An 18,449-nucleotide genomic window follows, 5' to 3' on the forward strand; every position below is an offset into this window, starting at 1 on the left:
TCATTATTTGGCGGTTGATTCAAAATCTGTTTTGCAGTCCTGGCCCAAATTGGGTCTCTTACCTTTTTGAATGTGGTATGCAAAATATTATGAGATAGTTATCCTAAACTGCAACGCTTGAAAAATGAAACTCAATGTTTTTGCCGTTTTTTATAAAGTAAATTAATTTATTTTTACTATATAAAGTTGCCTTTCCTATTGTTTTTGTTTTTATATCTTTTATTTTCGGTATAAATCAGCATTTTATAAAAACTCACTTTAATAAATTTGTATGATGGTCGGCTGTAGTTGTTCTCAATTCTGGACAACAATAACAAAAGAAATGTTGAAAATTGTGTTCATTATTTAAAAAATGCAAAAGGGACAAAAGAAACTATTAGAAAGAAAAACGTGAGAGCAATGAAACGAATGAATAAAGAAACCGAGTCGTCCAACAAAGCTGACGGCATTCAAATATATATGCAGAGTTACATATTTTGTGTTCATTGCTGCGACCGCTTAACCTGACTCGTCTTCCAGGAAGAAGAATTGACCCGAGCGCTTCTGTTCCGTATCCTTGACCGAATTGTTCTTATTAATACGCGGCCTAAAGTTGTTGGGATCACGTCGGAAAGTAATGCCCAGCAGTTCAAGGAATCGATTCATGCCATTGAGCAGCGATTGGGGTGTGAATGCAGTGGTCTTCACCGAGGGTTGACCCTCAATAACGATGACACGGTCAGCGAGGTAAGTGGCCATAATGAAATCGTGCTCCACCACAAATCCTGTCTTCTTCGCATGCAAAATGTAACTGCAATCATATTTAAGATTTAAGTAAAACCAATTTGATCAAATGAAATATTTAAATACTAACCGCTTAATAACCTTGGCAGCGACCAGACGCTGCTCAGAATCCAAATACGCAGAGGGTTCATCGATAAGGTAGACATCCGCTGGCTTGCCCAAGCAGAGCACCAAAGCCACACGCTGCAATTCACCACCGGAGAGGTTCTGCACCTCTTGATCCATGATCTCCTCAATCTTCATGGGTTTCATGACGTCCGCAATGAATTGTGGATGCACGTAAGCATCGCGAATCTTGTCGTGCAGCAAATGACGAACATGATTTTGGAATTTCGGTGAAATCTTTTGAGGTTTGTAAGAGATGTTCAGCATTGGCAGTTCCACTTCACCATCCGGTTGAAGATTACCAGCTAGCATTCGAATAAACGTGGTCTTTCCGGTACCGTTCTCGCCAAGCAACACCAGGATCTCCGAGTCACTGAAGTGACCCTTTTCCACGGTCAACTCGAACTTGCCCAGTGTTTTCACCATGGATGGATAAACGTAATGATTCATACGCTTAATCTCCTCCTCCGTGGCCGATTCAGATACCTTGAAAGTGAGCGATTCCGTGCGGAAACGCATGTTCTCGGTGGGCACAAAGCCATCCAGGAAAATGTTGATGCCTTCACGTACTGAGAAGGGCATAGTAACAACACCATAGCAGCCAGGCACACCATAAAGACAGCAGATGAAATCGGACAAGTAATCCAGCACGGACAAATCGTGTTCCACAACAATAATGAATCTGTAATTGAATAAAAATTGTAACAGAGAAAGTATACGGATGTTGATAATAACTCACTTGGTAGGATGCAGCAACGAACGAATGGTTAAGGCAGCGTTCAAACGCTGTTTCACATCCAGATACGAGGACGGTTCGTCGAACATGAAGATATCCGCATTCTGTATGCAGACCATGGCAATGGCAAAACGTTGCAATTCTCCACCGGATAGCTGGGAAATCTCACGATCGCGAATGTGTGACAGGTCCAGCATATCACAGATTTTCGTCTGCAGATCACGCTCATCCTTCTTGTCCAGCAGATCACCAACAGCGCCACGCACCGCCTTGGGAATCTGATCGACATACTGTGGCTTAACCAGAGCCTTTAGGTTGTCTTCCAATATTTTGGTGAAGTAGTTTTGCAACTCGGAGCCACGGAAATAGGCCAGAATTTCCGTCCAGTCGGGTGGATTGGCATATTTACCCAAATTGGGCTTCTGCTTGCCTGCGAGAATCTTCAACGCTGTCGACTTGCCAATACCGTTCTGACCAACCAAACCCAGGACTTCACCCGGTCGGGGAATCGGCAGGCGATGCAGCTTGAACGAGTTTTTGCTATAACGATGCGTTGTGTGCTTTTCCAAATTGCTGGGCAAGTTGATAATTGTGATTGCCTCAAATGGACATTTCTGAAAGGAGATTGAAATCAACAGCTGTTACACACACAGAGATTTGAATCTTAAGAGACACACACCTTGACACAGATACCGCAACCGATGCACAGCTCCTCGGACAGTGACGCTATCTTCGACGTGGGCGTCACTTCGATGCAGAGCTTGCCCATGCGCACCACGGGACATGATTTCTTGCATTCCTGGCGACAACGCTTCGGTTTGCACTTGTCATCGCTGACGATGGCAATACGCGTCTGCTTGTCCGTCTCCTCGTGATCCTTTCTGCGCGACATGCTGTGAATAATCAATTGATTGCTTAATTAAACGAAATTTCCCAATCACTGTCGCACTGTCAACGTTGCAAATGTCAAAAACGGCCGTCAAAACAAAGCTAGTGCAGCGAGGGGGAGATGGTGGGGCAACCTGTACTGCGTGCAGTGAAAGTATAACCTCAAAACAAATGCTTCCAGCACGAATACAAATGCACTATGACATTTGGCAAGCTCGCCTTACTATATTTATTTCATTAATGCACTAATTAACCTTTTATTTACCTGTGAACTTGGCTGAAATTTATTTAAAACTGGCGAATGTTCAACGCCACGCTCTTGCGTCGTCAGCCACAAGTTTCAAAGGGAATGCACAACACTAATGATTAGTGTTGAGTAGCAGCTTAGGCCGAAATAAAACATCGATAGCTACAAACAATAATTTATGAATGAGATTTAAAACAAATAGCAAGTAAATTAGGATTAAGTAAAAATATCTACCAACATATTTAAGCTAATAGAATACTTGAGCTTCTCTATGATTGGTCTAATTTCTGATTTACATTTTTAAAATTCTTAAACCTATCGATATAATTATAATATCGATACTTTGAATTAAAAATCGAAAACAATGATGACGTTTACGTTTGGCGACGATTCCCCGACGACGACCGTCGTTCATCTCTGTATTTTTTTACAAATCCGTAGATTTTAAAGTCTGTAGGCTCTGGCATTGCTAAAATAATGGTCGTTGAGGAGCCAAATAGTGGAGAAAATGTGGAGAAAAGTGACAGCGGCACAGCCGTGGCGGAGCCTGTGAAAATCTTCACCGTTGAAAGTGAGTGTGAGCCCCGCTTCCCCTCCCCCTCCACCAGTGGAGCTGCAGTGACAATTAACCTAAAAAATTGTAAATATTTAAATTAATCAACTTTCTCTGTTATTGCAGTCCTGCATATGATCAAGGATGCACAGCAGCAACATGGTCTGCGCCATGGTGACTTCCAGCGTTATCGTGGCTACTGCACACGCCGCATTCGTCGTCTGCGCAAGGCATTAAAGTATCCCCAGGGCGACAAGCGTCACTTTAAGCGTCGCGATGTAACCCTGGCTCATCTCACGGGCAAGAAGGCGGACGAGCGTTTCATTCACATACCGCTGATCAGTGCTGAACGCGCTTGGGCCTACGCCATGCAGCTGAAGCAGGAGGCAAACACGGAGCTGAGGAAGCGTTTTCACCTGATTAACAAGCTGCGTCGCGCTTGTTTCTATGCTCTGCAGCTGCAGGAGCTGTGCAATGTAAGTATCAGATCTAGCCGGGATGTATAGCCCACATGTCCAATGGGTTACTGTTGGACTTTGTAGCTTCCCGTCTTCTGTACATATTTTAATCCCTTGTTTATCGACATTTGGCAGACGGATGCATTTGATGCACGCACCAAACTGGAGTGCGAGGCATATGTGGCCTGGATGCATGGCACTCTGCACTTTGAACTGCAGCTGTGGGACTCGGCCGGTGAGCATTTAAAACGCGCCCAGGTGGTGTATGAGAATTTGGCCAAGGCGCTGCCCGAGGACGATCAGGAATTGTATCGCGCCAAGGTGAACGAGTTCACGCCCAATTTGCGCTACTGCGCCTACAACATTAGCGGTGGTGCCAGTGGCGGCAAGATCGATGAAATTCTCGAATTGCGCGCCCAGGGTGTGCTGGAGAACTTGGATGTGCTGGTGAGCCAAACGAAGACGGAGAGTAGCGAGGGTCTGCAGACGATCGACTGGCGTGGCCGCAAGGTCACTGTGCGGCCGGAGAAGGTGCGTCTATTCCTGCTCAGCACACAGGAGCTGGACAAATCGCTGGCCAAGACAGCCAAACTGGATGCCAAGATTGAGCTGATCGAGCGCATACTTATGGATTGCAAGGATGCCATCCAGGCAGTCAAGGACGAGATCAAACAGGATCCCAAGCTACGCTCTCTAACAACAGGGCAGACTGTGTCCGGCGTGCAATATTTGCTGGCATATTTGAGCTACATTCGACATAGCCGAACGCTGCAGCGCAATCTGTCTTTGGTTGATCAGGTAAGAGTCCCTAACACGATTGTTATTCCCAATTAAACTGACATTACTGATTCCAGGCCAAGTTGAACTTTGATGATCCCAATCAACAGCAATCCCAATCGACGCAAGCTCAAGGCGATGGTAAGCGTGTACGCCCTCAGGATCTGGCGCGTCTATACGAGATTATCCTTCAGAATGTGACGGAAATGCAGCAAATCACTGGCATGGAGGAAGATGCTCAGTATCAGAGCGAGGTGGCCAATCTGGCGCACACATTCAAGGCCTTCCGCTGCTATTACATAGCCCTGACGCTTATAGACATGAAGAAATGGAAGGAGGCGGTGGCGCTGTACGAGCGTGCATCCAATTATGCCAATGAGTCGTTCAAGGGCAAACCATGTGCCGAATTCCAGTTGCAATCGGAACTGAAGAAAATGGTATCCAGCATCGATGGCAGCAAGTTCTCGGCACATGCCTACAGCGTGCTGGAGGATGACAACAGCGAGGATGCCAGTGGGGTCTCGACTAAATCGCAGAAAACAACGAAGCCGCTTTACGAGCGCCTCTCACAATACAAAGAGGATCAATCGCTGCACACCCGGGCACCCAATGTGTACAAGCTAACGCCCGACATGGAGCCAATACCCTGCAAGCCGTTGTTCTTCGATCTGGCCATGAACTACGTGGAGTTACCTTCGCTGGAGGATAAACTTGAGTCGCCCGGCAAGAAGGGTGCATCCATTACAGGCTTTGTCAAGGGTTTTCTTGGCTGGGGCGGTGGTGGCAACAAGTGAGAATGATCAAACCTACGAGCCTCCCTTTCTTATGAAATTCCATGTTGATGTTGCTTTTATAAAAAATGAAAAAACGTTCAACACTTTGGAACGTTTATTATTTGTTTTTGCTTTTAGACTCCGGCTTTTGTTAGTATAAAGTATAATTACCAACAACCAAACAACAAAACACTACAAACATTTAACCACAAAATTCAGTTTAAGTTACAATAGTGAGGAATTATTGGTAATAAAGTAAGCTACAAGTGCTGCAATTGCCTTTTGGTCTCAATGGAAACTCTCTCAGTGAAGTTCTGCACGGATTTGTATACTAATTAATTCTTTAATTTATTAAGCAGCAAACAACTTAGTTTCAATGGTTATACAACTACAAATACTACAGATCTTCACATGTCCAGATAGCCATGCTCATAGAACTCTAGCGCCAATTCCCGGATGCGCAGATGATACTCTGGAGTCAGCTTTTGGGTGCAGTTAATCTCTTTGCCGTTGAGATTCTGTTCGCTTATCTCATCCAGATCGGGTATGTTGTTGGCATCAAAGGTGACCGCTGGCAGAATCCACAGTGATATGGCCAGTCCATAGTGCACATGACGCACATACTCCTCGCTAAGACGCTGCAGCGAGAAGGTTTCGCACAGCTCCTCCAGCTGTTTGGCAGCCGGCGTGTGACGCAGCTGTTGAGCGAGCTCCTTGCGCAGTGCCTCCGCATAGGCGGCCAGCAGGGTGTCCGTGTGGACATCGCGCAGTTGCCGACGTGTGCTGGTGTATATGAAATGCAGTATATCGAAGACCGGCGAGGTGCGTCTCATGGCCTGCAGATCAAAGAATATGACCTCCTCTGGCTGTGAGCGAAACATCAAATTGTTTAGCCAGAGATCACCATGGCACACCACGCTGAATGGAGTTGCTGCCGCCGCATTGATGCTTCTCTGTAGCTGGCCAAACAACGTTGGCTGCAGTTGCTCAATGAGGCGTATGGGCTTGGACAGGTTACCATCGCCATTGGAGGCATTCAGACTGTCCAGCGCCTGTTGCACCGATGTGTCCAGAATGCGAGAGTAAAAATCTGCCGCATCCGGGCAGTAGACAATCTCCTTCATCTGTGCACACTGCTGGGCAAAGTGAGCGGATTCCAGCTGCTGTGCCGCCAGCGAAGCTGCATGCAACTGCGCTAGTTTCTATAAAAATCACTCAGGCAGTTAGAATGCTTGAAAGGATTGCGGCTTAACCTACCTTCATCACCAGCAAGCAATGACGCAGCTCCAGACCCGCCAGACGATTCTGCATGCGGAAACCCAACGCTTTTAGGTCCTGCAGCACAATAATGGCCTCGCCATTGGGACTACCATCATCATTGTCGGCCAAGTAGCATTGTGGGAATATTGGCTGCCGGCTATAGCGACAGAGCAGCGGCACCACGTGCTGATACACATTAATCTCATTGGTAAACGCCTCCTCGCAGCGATACAGCTGGCGACGCGAGAGACTCGCAATTTGACGCTTGATGATGACTGAGCAGCTGGCGTTGGCTGCGGCAGCGACAGTGGCAGCGTTAGCTAAATAAAAACAACAAATAATATCAAAAACAAAACAGAGCAACTACACACAAAGAGAGAGAGAAAGAGAGCAACGCTTAAGGCGCTCTCTTGTGCAGTTGAAACAGCTGTTCTTTGTTTACACGCTGTAGTAAAATTTATGAATGAAATTGTTTGCTCTTTAGCTGTGTGTGTGTGTGTGAGAGAGAGTCGCTCAGTCGCTGTTGTGTATGCATTGGTGTGTGTGAGTGGGCGAGTGTGCGTGTTGACCTTTAGCGAATGTATATTACGTATACGTAGCTATATCTATTTAGAATGCGTGTAACAAGGTCAGTTGACGTCGCGACGTCGCCGCTAAATGTATAACAGCAACAACAATCAATAAACACTAAAAACACAGCTTGAGTTGAATTTTCTTTTAATGCAATTGATGCTGTGACTTCATTACCCATTTCACTAGCGCCCTCTGTCGCCTCGTAGATTGTCACACGCTTCACCAAGGACATGTAATTGTCGCCGCTGCTGCTGCCCGCAGTGCAGGCCATGCTGCCAATGTCAAAGGTCACCACATTCTTAGCCCTAAACAGATGGCTCAAGTGTACAATGTCCTCCTCATATTGATTGATGCCGGCCAGAGTGGTGACTGCATTGGCAGATACTGTCGTTGTCGTCCTTGTTAATGTTGCTGAATGTTGCGCTGTTGTTGCCATTTCGCTTGTTGGCAGATTGAAGATTGACTGGAGTTGAAACTGCACTTGCCACCAAATTGTGTGCACAATTAATCAGTTTCTGCAATTGCAGCATTTTTGAGACATTGCGCCAGTGACACAAATTTATGAATTGTGTTTTGGGCACAGGTCACTTTACTTTTTGGTTTATATTTATTTATGTATATTGTATAATAATTTCTGCTGATGTGATTGATTTTGCACAAATTGAAAAACTTGTGTTAATTTTGCTGTTGTTGTTGTTGCATTTTGTTGCATACGTGCGAATGTTTTAAGCGACTGACAAACCTCGCGACGCGCTGCACAACGACAACTGAGGCAGAACATCAGAACGATTTTTCAATGCAATGCGAATGCACTCACCAATACACAGCTACTCACACAGACAAGTGCAACTGAGAGTGAGCATATTCGAGCACGCTCTCTCGCTCTCTCTTTATCTCGCTTACGCTATTCTAATTTCAGGTGCAATTGAAAGCCGGTAGACATTGGAGGCAAACGTGTCGCTCTCTATGTTGTTATCGTTGTTGTTGTTGTTGTTGTTGTTGCAAGTAGTTAACGTTCAAGGTAGCGCCAATGCGCACTTTCACCCAGTCAGCGGAGAGCACACGTTGCGTATGCTTAACGTCGACACTGGCAAAGGCGAAGCGGATGTGATATTGCTCATACGCCGCATTGTACAAAGTCGTTAGCATTGCACCACAATTGCGTGCACTTGAATTTGAAATTGCATAAGGCGTCCTTGGAACCACAACTGCGCCCAGCTGAGTGCAGCTCTCTCTCTCCCTCTCTCTCTTTCTCTCCATGAGTGTGTAAGTGTTTGTGTGGGTCGAGGTGTTGTTTGAATAAATTAAAAACTAAATACATTTTGAAGGCTAATCAGAAAATACTTCAGCCTCCAAAAATAACTCAAGCTCAAAGTTTAGTTAAAGGGCTAACAAACTAATTTATAGTTACAGCTAATAAATATGGTAATTTTTTTATTATTTTAGTCATACACCAATCTCAATTTGTAATAAAAATTCATTAAGAAATTTAAATTTGTTAAATATAATTTTATTGTAATTGAAAATAAAAAACAGTTTATTTATTAATTAACTTGAATTTTATTTAATCAATGAATAAATAATACAAAAAGTTTTTAAATAGTCCCTTCAGAAAAGATGTATGAATTGTCATTAAATTATGCTGTTATGATCTTTAATATATCTTAGTAATTGATCCATTCCTTTTATAATAATTATTCAGATATTTATAACAAATAATCGCAATTGCTGAGGCACTTAAAGTTCAGAGTTTGAGCTCATTATATGTACTTTGTGTGTTGAACAATGCAGCGTTAACAATTGGCCTCTTTCATATGCATTTACAAAATGGCAATTAATTAAATATCAAATTCGACACAGGCAATAAATAAAGACAAATTTGTTGGACCACTCCCTAGAAAAAGATACCAACAAGACAAGAAATCAAACAATGTAAATACCACAACAAAACATCAAGATACGCACCTGTGCACCGCCAACACGCAAAAGTTCAAGGCGCTGGAAGCAGAACTCCAAGTTATCCACCCTGGCCACAGCCCCGAATGGAGTAGCTTCCGCATCAGCTGACATAGACGGTTGAATAACCCCAGCATAAGCTAAAAGCAACCACAACAAATTAGGGTCAAACATGTGCAGCACCACAAAGTCTGAGTCTGTGTCTGTGTCTGTTTCTGAGTTTGAGACAAATACATCGAGTGAGTTAGGCATTAAATTTTCAGGGTCAATCGACACTTTCAAAAGTCGCAAACGTTGTTGGATTTGGACTCAGATTTGGATTCGGATTCTAAGCAAATCACATGTACAAAAGGAGCTATTATCTATGTGTGTGTGTGTGTTTAGTTGGTTGTTATTGGAGGTGTGCGTAATCGAGCAAGCAGCGAGCCGGCAACTTGCGACCTTTTTTGGCGGGCATTTAGTGGAGCATGAGAAACTTTAGACAACTAAAAAAACTCATTGTACTTATATTTAATTGTAAACACTCGCAGCTATTGCCTAGGCCTAGGTCAGATTTTGTAACAGCATTACTCAGTGCTCTTTCATCCATAATTAATATAATGAAATTAATTAATCATGAATTTACTTTTTTTATTTGGTCTAATTGAGTTTTTCTAGAATTTTACCAATTCTAGCAACGCCTTTTGGTCAACTGCTCTTAGTTGATAATAGAAATTTTGATAATATAGTTTATGGATTTATAATGAATTATATTTTTTTTAAATAACTTTTTATTTAAAGTTTATCTATATTTCAATTATATTTTCTTTAGTGTTTATCATTAGCTTGGCAGTTTTTACCTAATATCAATTACAAATTTATGAAAACTTATATTTCATTTATTTAAACTTACTTCACTGAAATTTATAGTTTAGTTAAATATTATTACAAATAAAATTGTTTGTCGACAGTTTATAATTAGTTCACAATAAATAAATAAATTTATGTGATTAAACGTTGCTCCCACTTGAAGTATTTGGCGACAACTTTGAGCTTTGAGTGTTTCGTTGTTGTGTCTCAATGTTGTGAGTGAAACTCGTTCTTGTGGCATTCAACGCCGAGCACATAAAAGTACGCCAGCTCGCTATTCTAAAATCAGTTACAGTTTCAGTTTCAACTCAGCCAAATCGAGCCAGGTGCTGTTCCAAGTTGCCCCATCCAGTTATAAAGCCAATGTGAGGCATTTGGATGTTGTGGGAGTTATAAACTATAAGAAATCATAGAGTGGGTTGTTGGACAACCTTGACTTTGGCTTAATGCAATTTAAATTTGAATGTCATTCTGCAATTTGTTTACCAACCAACAAAAATGTAACTAAGTCTGTGAAATATTTAAATGAAAAGTGGAACACGCATGACAATTAAATAGCTGCAATTGAGATCAATGCAAACAGTCTTAAGTGTTATCACAAAGCAAAAAACGTCAGTTATAAAAAGTTCATGGATAAAAGAGCCAGTTGCAACTGCAGCAGCAACAACAACCACAACAACAACAATGCAGGTGGTGCAACTTCAGTGGTGTCTCCGTCTCAGACTCGGGTGTCTAGTCGCTCCACTTGTTGGCGCGATAATTGATTTTTCCGTAAATAATTTATGACGCACGTAACTGACAGTTTGCAACTTGTAGATTAAAAACTGCCACTGACCAGCAGCTCTATAAATCAGGCGTATCACTTATTAGCTTTCAATTATCCAAAAATAAAATGGTAAACCATGCAACTCCTTCATCTCTCTCTCTCTTCCTCTCCTGCAGTGATCATGTTATCCACCCGCCAAGTTTGCTTACTCTTCGGTTGCCTCTCGCTGGCCCTGAGCATGGTACAAGCCCAATTCTTCTATCATCAGGCGCTTGGATTGTCCTCTAAGCCGTCATATGAGCCAGAGTCCCAATATGTGGGTTATGCCACAGCGGATGCACATCCTTCGGTGGTAAAGAATGCCCAGTGGGAGTCGGAGTTACCAGCTGAATTCTCCAAGAGCGCACGATTCTACAACAATCCGGTTATAGCTGCCAATCTGGCCAAGGAATCGTTGCTTACCCGCAAGGAGATGGCTGTGGTGCATCGCGAGGCCGAAAAGATTCCCCGAGAACAGGTCTACAAACTCTTCAAGAACGCGGGCTATTTGAGTCGCCGTTAGATCGGCAGTCTATATACATTTTTAAAGTGCCTTGTTGTATTCTAGTTTGTAGTTTGTTAATACATTTTAAACTAACTAAAGCTTGAATTTAATGGGATGCGTTGAGTGGAGAAGGAAATCTTTCTAGACTATTAGTTTCCTGATAAATCTTGAAGCACAGCTATTATGACATCAACATGTTGAACATCAGCCTGCATATCAACTTGTTAACATTGAAATAATTACAGTAAGCATTAGCTACAAAGGACAACTAAAGGTTTACTAAGCTTATATACAGTTTAAAAGATTTCTGCTTAATTACTCGTATTAATGTGATAATTTATACAACTGATTATTGTACAAAAAGTTCGGCTCCATTGCTGGGAAACGTTGTAAAGACGACTTCATTGAAATCATTTGGTTGATAGCGTTCCAAGAGATGCGCTGGCAATTGAGCATAGTATTCCCGCTTCAACACTTTAACGTATTCCGCAGCAGCGTTTATGGAATCGCACATGGCCACAATACAGCCGCCCCAGCTGCAAAGTGAAATCATTTCTTTAAAAGTGAAAGCTTGTCAGATTCAATAAGATGCTTACCCGGCTCCCGTAACACGGGCGCTGACTCCCTGTTTGACGGACAGCGCAATGAGACGCTCTAGATCCGGATGGGAGCATTCGTAGAGTTCCCTTAGGCTATGATGCGACTGCTGCATGAGCTTGCCCAGCTGCTCAATGTCCTGTTTGCTGGCACGTCGCTCCAGCTGCTCACAAATCTGACGAAATTTAACTACACGACCAGATTCTATAAGGAGCGTAATTAATAGAGCAATCTTATATATATGAATAAGCCCGATTCCTACCCTGTATAACATGCAAGGCTCGCTGACGTAGCTTGAACTGCTGCATGTGCTGAGTGCTGCGCGTAAGGAAATCCATTTCCAGCTGCTGCTCTGTGATTCCCAATGCCTCGCAGATATCATCGCGTGTGTAAAGCAATTTGGTTAACTGCTTCTCAATCAATTGAGCATATGCTGCATTGTCCAAACGCAACTCCTCCTCGAGGTCTACGAATCTTATGAATTCCTGCCAATTGGTCAATTTCTGAGACTTGGCCAGCCAACGTGTAGCAAGACGACATTCAACCACACGCTCATTGTAGTCCGATGAGGCAGCCTTCTTCTTCTGCACCAGACTGTTGGCTACCACAAAGCAACTGCCCGCTGGAAGCGTTACAGGTGTGCCCTTTAGCTTGGGATGGAATTCAATGTGCTGTGCACAGCCTTGTTTCGCCAGATAGGCAATGGCCTGATCCATGCCACCGCTGTGGGTTCCAATGTACTGCTCACAACTTGCCGAAATCGAGGCTAACAATTTGCGATCCAGATGCATTCCCTGCACATGTGCTGTAGCAAGCACGGCGGCACTGACCAACGCACTGGAGCTGGAGAGACCTGCGGCGAGGGGCACATTGCCACTAAGGACAACCTGCATGCCAATGGGACGCCACTTCTTGACCAGCTCCTCCTGTACGCCCTTAATGCCGCACAAGTAGTAGTTATACCAGGCTGGTCCTCCAGTCTTGGGCAGCTTGATGCTAAAATTGAACAAATTTAATTAGTTAGTAAGAAATATTTAATAATATTGACAAAAAAAAATAGCATACTCAAGGTCATTCAGATCGCTATCAAAGCTCTGGAATTTGCCCTCATCCAGAGGACGCAGCTGCAGCGTTTCGTTTTCCCGATTCGTGCCTACGGCTAAAATAATGCTCTGCTCCACGGCCATGGGCAGCACCGAGTAACCGCAGTAGTCCACATGCTCACCTATGATATTAACACTGCAAAATCAAAGAGATATCGGATTAGTTGTAAAATATAATATAAAGTGTCCGATTTGAATATGTATAACTATCAGAAGAATGGTGGAGATTACTCAACCATCAACAATGCTTTTGATACTAAAGATTAATCGTTCTTGACAAAATTAAACTACCCGCTGCAAGGGTATAGCTATGGGAACTCCCCTTCCCCACCGTCCACTCACCGTCCTGGAACGCGTACATAGAACTCCGGCTCGGTGTCGAATTGTTGCTTGTAGAAAGCGCCCAATTTTAACAGGCGCTCATAAATCTTAGCCTGTGGTTGTAATTTTTGTACGGCAACATGTTCATCGCCAAGTATATTTGCACTTGCTGCCATTTTTCGAGCTGAAATTCAATGTGAAAAAATTAACTTAACTGATGAATATACACAATGCAGCTGTGTTAACGTGTCACTTTAGTAATAACCCGTTAAGCCGAAATAACAATAGTACCAGCTAATAAAAACGAGTACGTAAACAAAAAACAAACACATACACATATGAATGTATTATGCATACATACACATAGAAAAGGTGTGCAATTTCTTGTTATCAGCCAGGCGCTCACCTTATCACAATGTCATTGAAGCCATTAAAATAAACAACGATTGACTAATATGATTGTTATCGGTTTCGGAAATGTTTTACAGCTGCACTTTATGCTGAATTGATGCAAATTGCCATTAATTTAATTGAAGAATTATTGCAAAGTGCACGAACTTTTTAGGCTTGCTTCTTGCGCCGGCGAAGAGAGAAATAAAAGAGAGCGAGAGAGAGAGAGGAAAGTCAACGATAACAGCTGACGTGTGGGCGTTGCCAGGCTTGAGATAAATAATCGTTCTCATGGCGGTTTATTCAAGTGTTTTTCTTAAGTTGTTGACAGTTCAATGAACCAGAAATAATGCATTATCTACATACCAAACGATTATAAACGCCTTTTCCAAACCTTAAAAAAAATCGGAGGGTCTTTTATGTTATCAAGGCGGCCAAGAGAATTTTGTAAATAGGTTGGTGATGCGAGCGCTACGACTTCCAACGGGCAACTAAACAAAAATAGCTGTTTAGTTTCCGTTTTTGTGTAGCCTGATACCAAGGGAGTCGGAATTGCGACTTGAAAGACGCGACAGTCACTAGTGTTTTGTTTATATTACATGCTGCTTATCAGTCTCAGCCCCAAGTAGGTCATGCCCATTTCGGCGTGTTTCAGTCTATGCAGCAAGTTGTCACTTTCTTTGCTAACAAATTTTAATGCGCTTTGTAGAACAGGTTTCTTTCTAATTAGTTATGCATTCAATGATATTATTTATCACACAAATATACAAATCGACTGCAGAAGACTTTTAATATAATTTTGTGATACAATTTAAGCTTGCATTCAATTAAGGTAGTTACCTTGTTTAGTTTAAAACAAGTTGTGTTGTTAACAACGCTGGAATTTAAATATTATCCCGCCGATCAAATTCAAAATCTATCGATTGACAATCCCTATCGATGCCAACTTTTCGATAATACTAAACGACTACGATAATTGGAAAAGTACCACCACAAACGAAAACGAACCGAAGAAAAACAATTTTCATTTTAGTTTACAATATATATCCGTAGTTTTCCGCAATAATTGCGCAGACAATCGTACGTCATGTCCAGTCTGCAACGTACAATACTTAAGTCCAAATTGCCACCCACAATTCCGAGTGGGCGCATTGGCAGAGCGTAAGTATTAACCCGATTATTATTTACATATGTGTGTATGTGTGTGGGCGGAGGATAGAGGACACAGTATCTCTAATTGATACATAACAATTGCAGAGACTCCTTTAAGAAATCACGAATACGGGACTATAAGCCATGCATGTGGAACGAGTTCTTTGCCGAAAAGGAAGACGTTGTTGTGGATGACAACCGTAAATTTCGCGTCTATCGCACTAAAATGCCTGAGAAACCGGGCCCCGTATTGTTGTTGTTGCATGGTGGGGGCTACTCGGCGCTTACCTGGGCACATTTTTGTGTATGTATACCAAATACCAAACTTGGCTGCATATTGTCTATCCAAGTGTATGCGTTTCTAATTACATTACATTATTTGTATTACGTTGCAGTCGGAAGTGACAAGCATGATACACTGTCAATGCCTGTGCATCGACCTTCGGGGACACGGCGACAGCAAAGTGGATGACGAGGACGACTTGTCGGCAGACACTTTGTCAGAGTAAGTGTGTCAGTTAGCCTGTTGAATGTGTGCTTAAGCTTTTCGTGTCTACACTTAGGGACATTGGCGATTTGATAACGAAACTCTATCCCGAGGAGGTGCCACAAATATACCTGGTTGGTCATTCAATGGGCGGCGCTATTGCAGTGCACTTTGCCCACATGGCTCTGGTTCCGAATTTAATCGGCATCACAGTTATTGATGTCGTCGAGGGCACGGCCATGGAAGCTTTGGCCAGCATGCAGAGCTTTTTACGCTCGCGTCCAAAGTATTTTCAGAGTATACCGAACGCCATCGAATGGTGCATACGCAGCGGACAGGTACGAAATGTGGACAGTGCCAAAGTCTCAATGCCAGGGCAGATAATCAAGTAAGTGATGTCATCGCTGCAAATGGGAACATTTTATTGATTTGTATATTTGTTAACAGCTGCACAACGAATCAACTCGCAACGAATGATCTTCCCCTGACTGAGGAAGTCCTTGAAGAAGCGCATCATACCAGCATGTTTCCCAATGCTTTCAGTATTTCCGAAGATGAGGAGGTGGGCAATGGCGGAGAGGATGGCGCCGAGTGTACCGATTTTAAGAAACCCATAACAACCAAGGCAGCAACTGATGCCGCCAAGAAGTAAGTTATCTACCAAACCACAAGTTAGAACATTTAATAATGTCTTTCCCTTCTAGTTACACCTGGCGCATCGATTTGGCCAAGTCGGAAAAATATTGGGTCGGCTGGTTTTCTGGATTAAGCGACAAGTTCCTTAATTTGAGATTGCCCAAACAGTTACTGCTCGCCAGCATCGATGGTCTGGATCGCACACTGACCGTTGGTCAGATGCAGGGTCGTTTCCAGATGCAAGTCTTGGCACGCTGTGGTCATGCCGTGCACGAGGACCGTCCACACGAGGTTGCCGAAGTAATCAGCGGCTATTTGATACGGAATCGTTTCGCTGAGGCAGCAGGCGAATTTCGTTGCCACATGCCATCCTGCTGAGCGGCTTCCATGTACAGTTGTAGCACAAAAATATCTATTTTTGAATGGAGCATTACAGATGCATAGATATATAAACACAAAAACATAGGGCATAGGAACAGATGATATACTCCGTATTATCAATATATATATATAAATATATACATATAAATATAATCAAATAATTTATTCGATTACTTACAACAAATCCAAATGTATTTTCAACTTGTAGTTTTTGCTCGTTTTGCCAAAAGTTCCATGTGAATCCAGAAAAAGAGTATGAATACTCGTTAATGCTTTGCGTTGGGCTTTTTAAATTGTTGAAATGCTGTGTGCATTTTTTGTGTGTATTAAATGTGTGCCAGATTAAGTCAAAATTGAATCGAAATTTATTATATGTCAAGCGAATAAGTTCAATAAAGTGCTAAAATTATAACATTACACGATCAAAAATTGTATTCTCTAAAAGTATGCAATAGATATTTCACTTTCGGCATGTTTCTTTGTATCTTGTAGATACATTTTCCATATTAACGCCTTCGGCCTAGAGTTATGCAATTATTTTAAATTAATTTCTGTATTTTGAATGCTTGCTGCAACGGCTTTTTCAATTTATTTTTGCTTAAATTATTTTGTTTTTTAACATTAAACACATTTTTTTTACTTTATTCTAGTCTACAAAACGATATCCACCCTGTGCTTTCATCTTCATCTTGGTCTCCAAGGCGCGAATGCGATGCAATCGCTCCGATATCTGATCACGTATCTCGGGATAGTATTTTTTGCCCTGTCCCAATGCCTCCATTTCAGCCAGCCAATCGGCACGTTCATTAATTTGATCCAGTACTGTGAAAGTAAATTAATATCAGACGGTAATCACTAGCAATAACCCAGGCAGACTCACATTCATTGATGATATCTCCTTCGGTCACCAGACGATCCTCTCGGGGACGTCGCAGTGGCTTTACAGCCGGATCCGGCAAATCAATCCCAGCCATGGTGAATTGCAAGCGAGCCTTGGCCTTGTCACCCACCATGCGGTTGTCTGGCTTTGGGCGAAAGTAGCTCTTTTCATAGGCGCCACTTGCCTCAATTTGTTGCAGATTCTTTCGCTTGGCATTGCGAGCACGCTCCAAAATGGCCTGAGTTTCCTTATCCAGATCGTTGTTGGTATTGGGACGTGGCGGTTTTGGCAATGGCAACGGTTCCCCATTGCGCAGACTCTCACCAATTTGCTTACGCATAATCATGGACATCTTGGACTCCTTCATGAGCACTGCAAACCCACAGGGAGTAGCTAAATATTATCCAAATCTGTGTGTACTTACGCTTAAGCAAATCTGCAGTTTCCTTGCTGTACTCCACTTTGGGAGAATGAAAGGCGCCGCTGCCACCGGGAGCAATTCTCTCGCTGGGCCACATGGGCAGTTGCTCCTCATTGCCACCGGCATCTGGTTGATTGGACTGCGGCATTTGCCTCATCAGATTTGTGGCCAGCCCATCGAGCTGAACACTATTATAGCGATGATTGTTCATTTTATGGTAATCAATCGAATTTAGCTCAGAATTAAAATAAATATTTGGAATAGTATTTCCGTTCAACAGAATAGTTTGTGTTTGGAGTGTTTCGTTATTTTTGAAAACTCACTAGACAACGGATACGCATGGCAACCTGTGTTGTTGTCGTTGTTGTTGTTGTGGTTATTGTTAGGCAACCGCCGAGTTGTTGAAACACTTGGTTAATTCTCGAAATAATTTATTTAAAATAAATATATGTATGTATATGTGTATTGGTAGTAGGTACACTCTTGAATGCTCACATTTGATAATTTGTTCTTCGTTTTGCTCTGCCCCTCCCAGACCCTCCACCCCTCTGGCTATCAGCATGATTTGATTGGTAATTATGTACATAATTGCAATCCAAACACACGTGTACAATTTGCTAATTATAGTTGAACTTTTACCTATTAAACAATTTTCGTAGTTTGTTGTTGCTGTTTGTTTTCTTTTTGAGAATTTTGAACTTTAATATGGCTATAAATTTGTTTAATATATTTAATTTACATGCATTTCGTTTCTTGCAATTTAAACAGCTGCAATTTCTCGTGTATGTGAGTTTAACATGTTGTTATTATTGA

General features: G+C 42.6%; 7 protein-coding genes across 9 annotated transcripts; 3 read left to right on the plus strand and 4 right to left on the minus strand.

The window, feature by feature from the left end:
- Positions 1-201: 201 nt before the first annotated feature.
- Positions 202-2,888, minus strand: LOC117788903 (ATP-binding cassette sub-family E member 1). Its single transcript, XM_034627842.1, has 5 exons — positions 2,778-2,888; positions 2,304-2,517; positions 1,628-2,238; positions 854-1,570; positions 202-790 (listed from the first exon to the last, which is right to left on the minus strand). Exons 2-5 carry the CDS (start codon positions 2,514-2,516, stop codon positions 499-501), a joined length of 1,833 nt encoding a protein of 610 aa, XP_034483733.1. The 5' UTR covers position 2,517; positions 2,778-2,888; the 3' UTR covers positions 202-498.
- A 245-nt stretch (positions 2,889-3,133) lies between these two features.
- Positions 3,134-5,595, plus strand: LOC117788904 (signal recognition particle subunit SRP68). The gene is made up of 4 exons (XM_034627843.1): positions 3,134-3,330; positions 3,439-3,788; positions 3,906-4,568; positions 4,625-5,595. The coding sequence occupies exons 1-4, from the start codon at positions 3,237-3,239 to the stop codon at positions 5,339-5,341; spliced, it is 1,824 nt and encodes a 607-aa protein (XP_034483734.1). The 5' UTR covers positions 3,134-3,236; the 3' UTR covers positions 5,342-5,595.
- Positions 5,596-5,643: 48 nt separating this feature from the next.
- Positions 5,644-7,915, minus strand: LOC117788907. Its single transcript, XM_034627847.1, has 3 exons — positions 7,328-7,915; positions 6,578-6,900; positions 5,644-6,522 (listed from the first exon to the last, which is right to left on the minus strand). The coding sequence occupies exons 1-3, from the start codon at positions 7,587-7,589 to the stop codon at positions 5,728-5,730; spliced, it is 1,380 nt and encodes a 459-aa protein (XP_034483738.1). The 5' UTR covers positions 7,590-7,915; the 3' UTR covers positions 5,644-5,727.
- Positions 7,916-10,650: 2,735 nt separating this feature from the next.
- LOC117788910 lies at positions 10,651-11,362 on the plus strand. The gene has a single exon (XM_034627851.1). The coding sequence runs from the start codon at positions 10,861-10,863 to the stop codon at positions 11,284-11,286; it is 426 nt and encodes a 141-aa protein (XP_034483742.1). The 5' UTR covers positions 10,651-10,860; the 3' UTR covers positions 11,287-11,362.
- Positions 11,363-11,519: 157 nt separating this feature from the next.
- LOC117788905 (N-acetylgalactosamine kinase) lies at positions 11,520-14,197 on the minus strand. 3 transcript variants are annotated; one of them, XM_034627845.1, is made up of 6 exons: positions 14,046-14,197; positions 13,311-13,473; positions 12,931-13,104; positions 12,128-12,861; positions 11,865-12,069; positions 11,520-11,804 (listed from the first exon to the last, which is right to left on the minus strand). In XM_034627845.1, exons 2-6 carry the CDS (start codon positions 13,463-13,465, stop codon positions 11,618-11,620), a joined length of 1,455 nt encoding a protein of 484 aa, XP_034483736.1. In that variant the 5' UTR covers positions 13,466-13,473; positions 14,046-14,197; the 3' UTR covers positions 11,520-11,617. The 3 variants fall into 3 exon arrangements, with proteins under 3 accessions (XP_034483736.1, XP_034483737.1, XP_034483735.1); XM_034627846.1 differs by lacking the exon at positions 14,046-14,197 and adding an exon at positions 13,696-13,839; XM_034627844.1 differs by lacking the exon at positions 14,046-14,197 and adding an exon at positions 13,651-13,669.
- Positions 14,198-14,653: 456 nt separating this feature from the next.
- On the plus strand, positions 14,654-16,752 carry LOC117788908 (protein phosphatase methylesterase 1). The gene is made up of 6 exons (XM_034627848.1): positions 14,654-14,840; positions 14,937-15,135; positions 15,227-15,336; positions 15,395-15,706; positions 15,766-15,966; positions 16,023-16,752. Exons 1-6 carry the CDS (start codon positions 14,767-14,769, stop codon positions 16,330-16,332), a joined length of 1,206 nt encoding a protein of 401 aa, XP_034483739.1. The 5' UTR covers positions 14,654-14,766; the 3' UTR covers positions 16,333-16,752.
- A 194-nt stretch (positions 16,753-16,946) lies between these two features.
- Positions 16,947-17,862, minus strand: LOC117788909 (UPF0193 protein EVG1 homolog). The gene is made up of 3 exons (XM_034627850.1): positions 17,640-17,862; positions 17,216-17,587; positions 16,947-17,157 (listed from the first exon to the last, which is right to left on the minus strand). Exons 1-3 carry the CDS (start codon positions 17,845-17,847, stop codon positions 16,982-16,984), a joined length of 756 nt encoding a protein of 251 aa, XP_034483741.1. The 5' UTR covers positions 17,848-17,862; the 3' UTR covers positions 16,947-16,981.
- Positions 17,863-18,449: the final 587 nt, after the last annotated feature.

The sequence above is a fragment of the Drosophila innubila genome, assembly GCF_004354385.1.
Source record: "Drosophila innubila isolate TH190305 chromosome 3L unlocalized genomic scaffold, UK_Dinn_1.0 0_D_3L, whole genome shotgun sequence".
NCBI lineage: Eukaryota > Metazoa > Arthropoda > Insecta > Diptera > Drosophilidae > Drosophila > Drosophila innubila.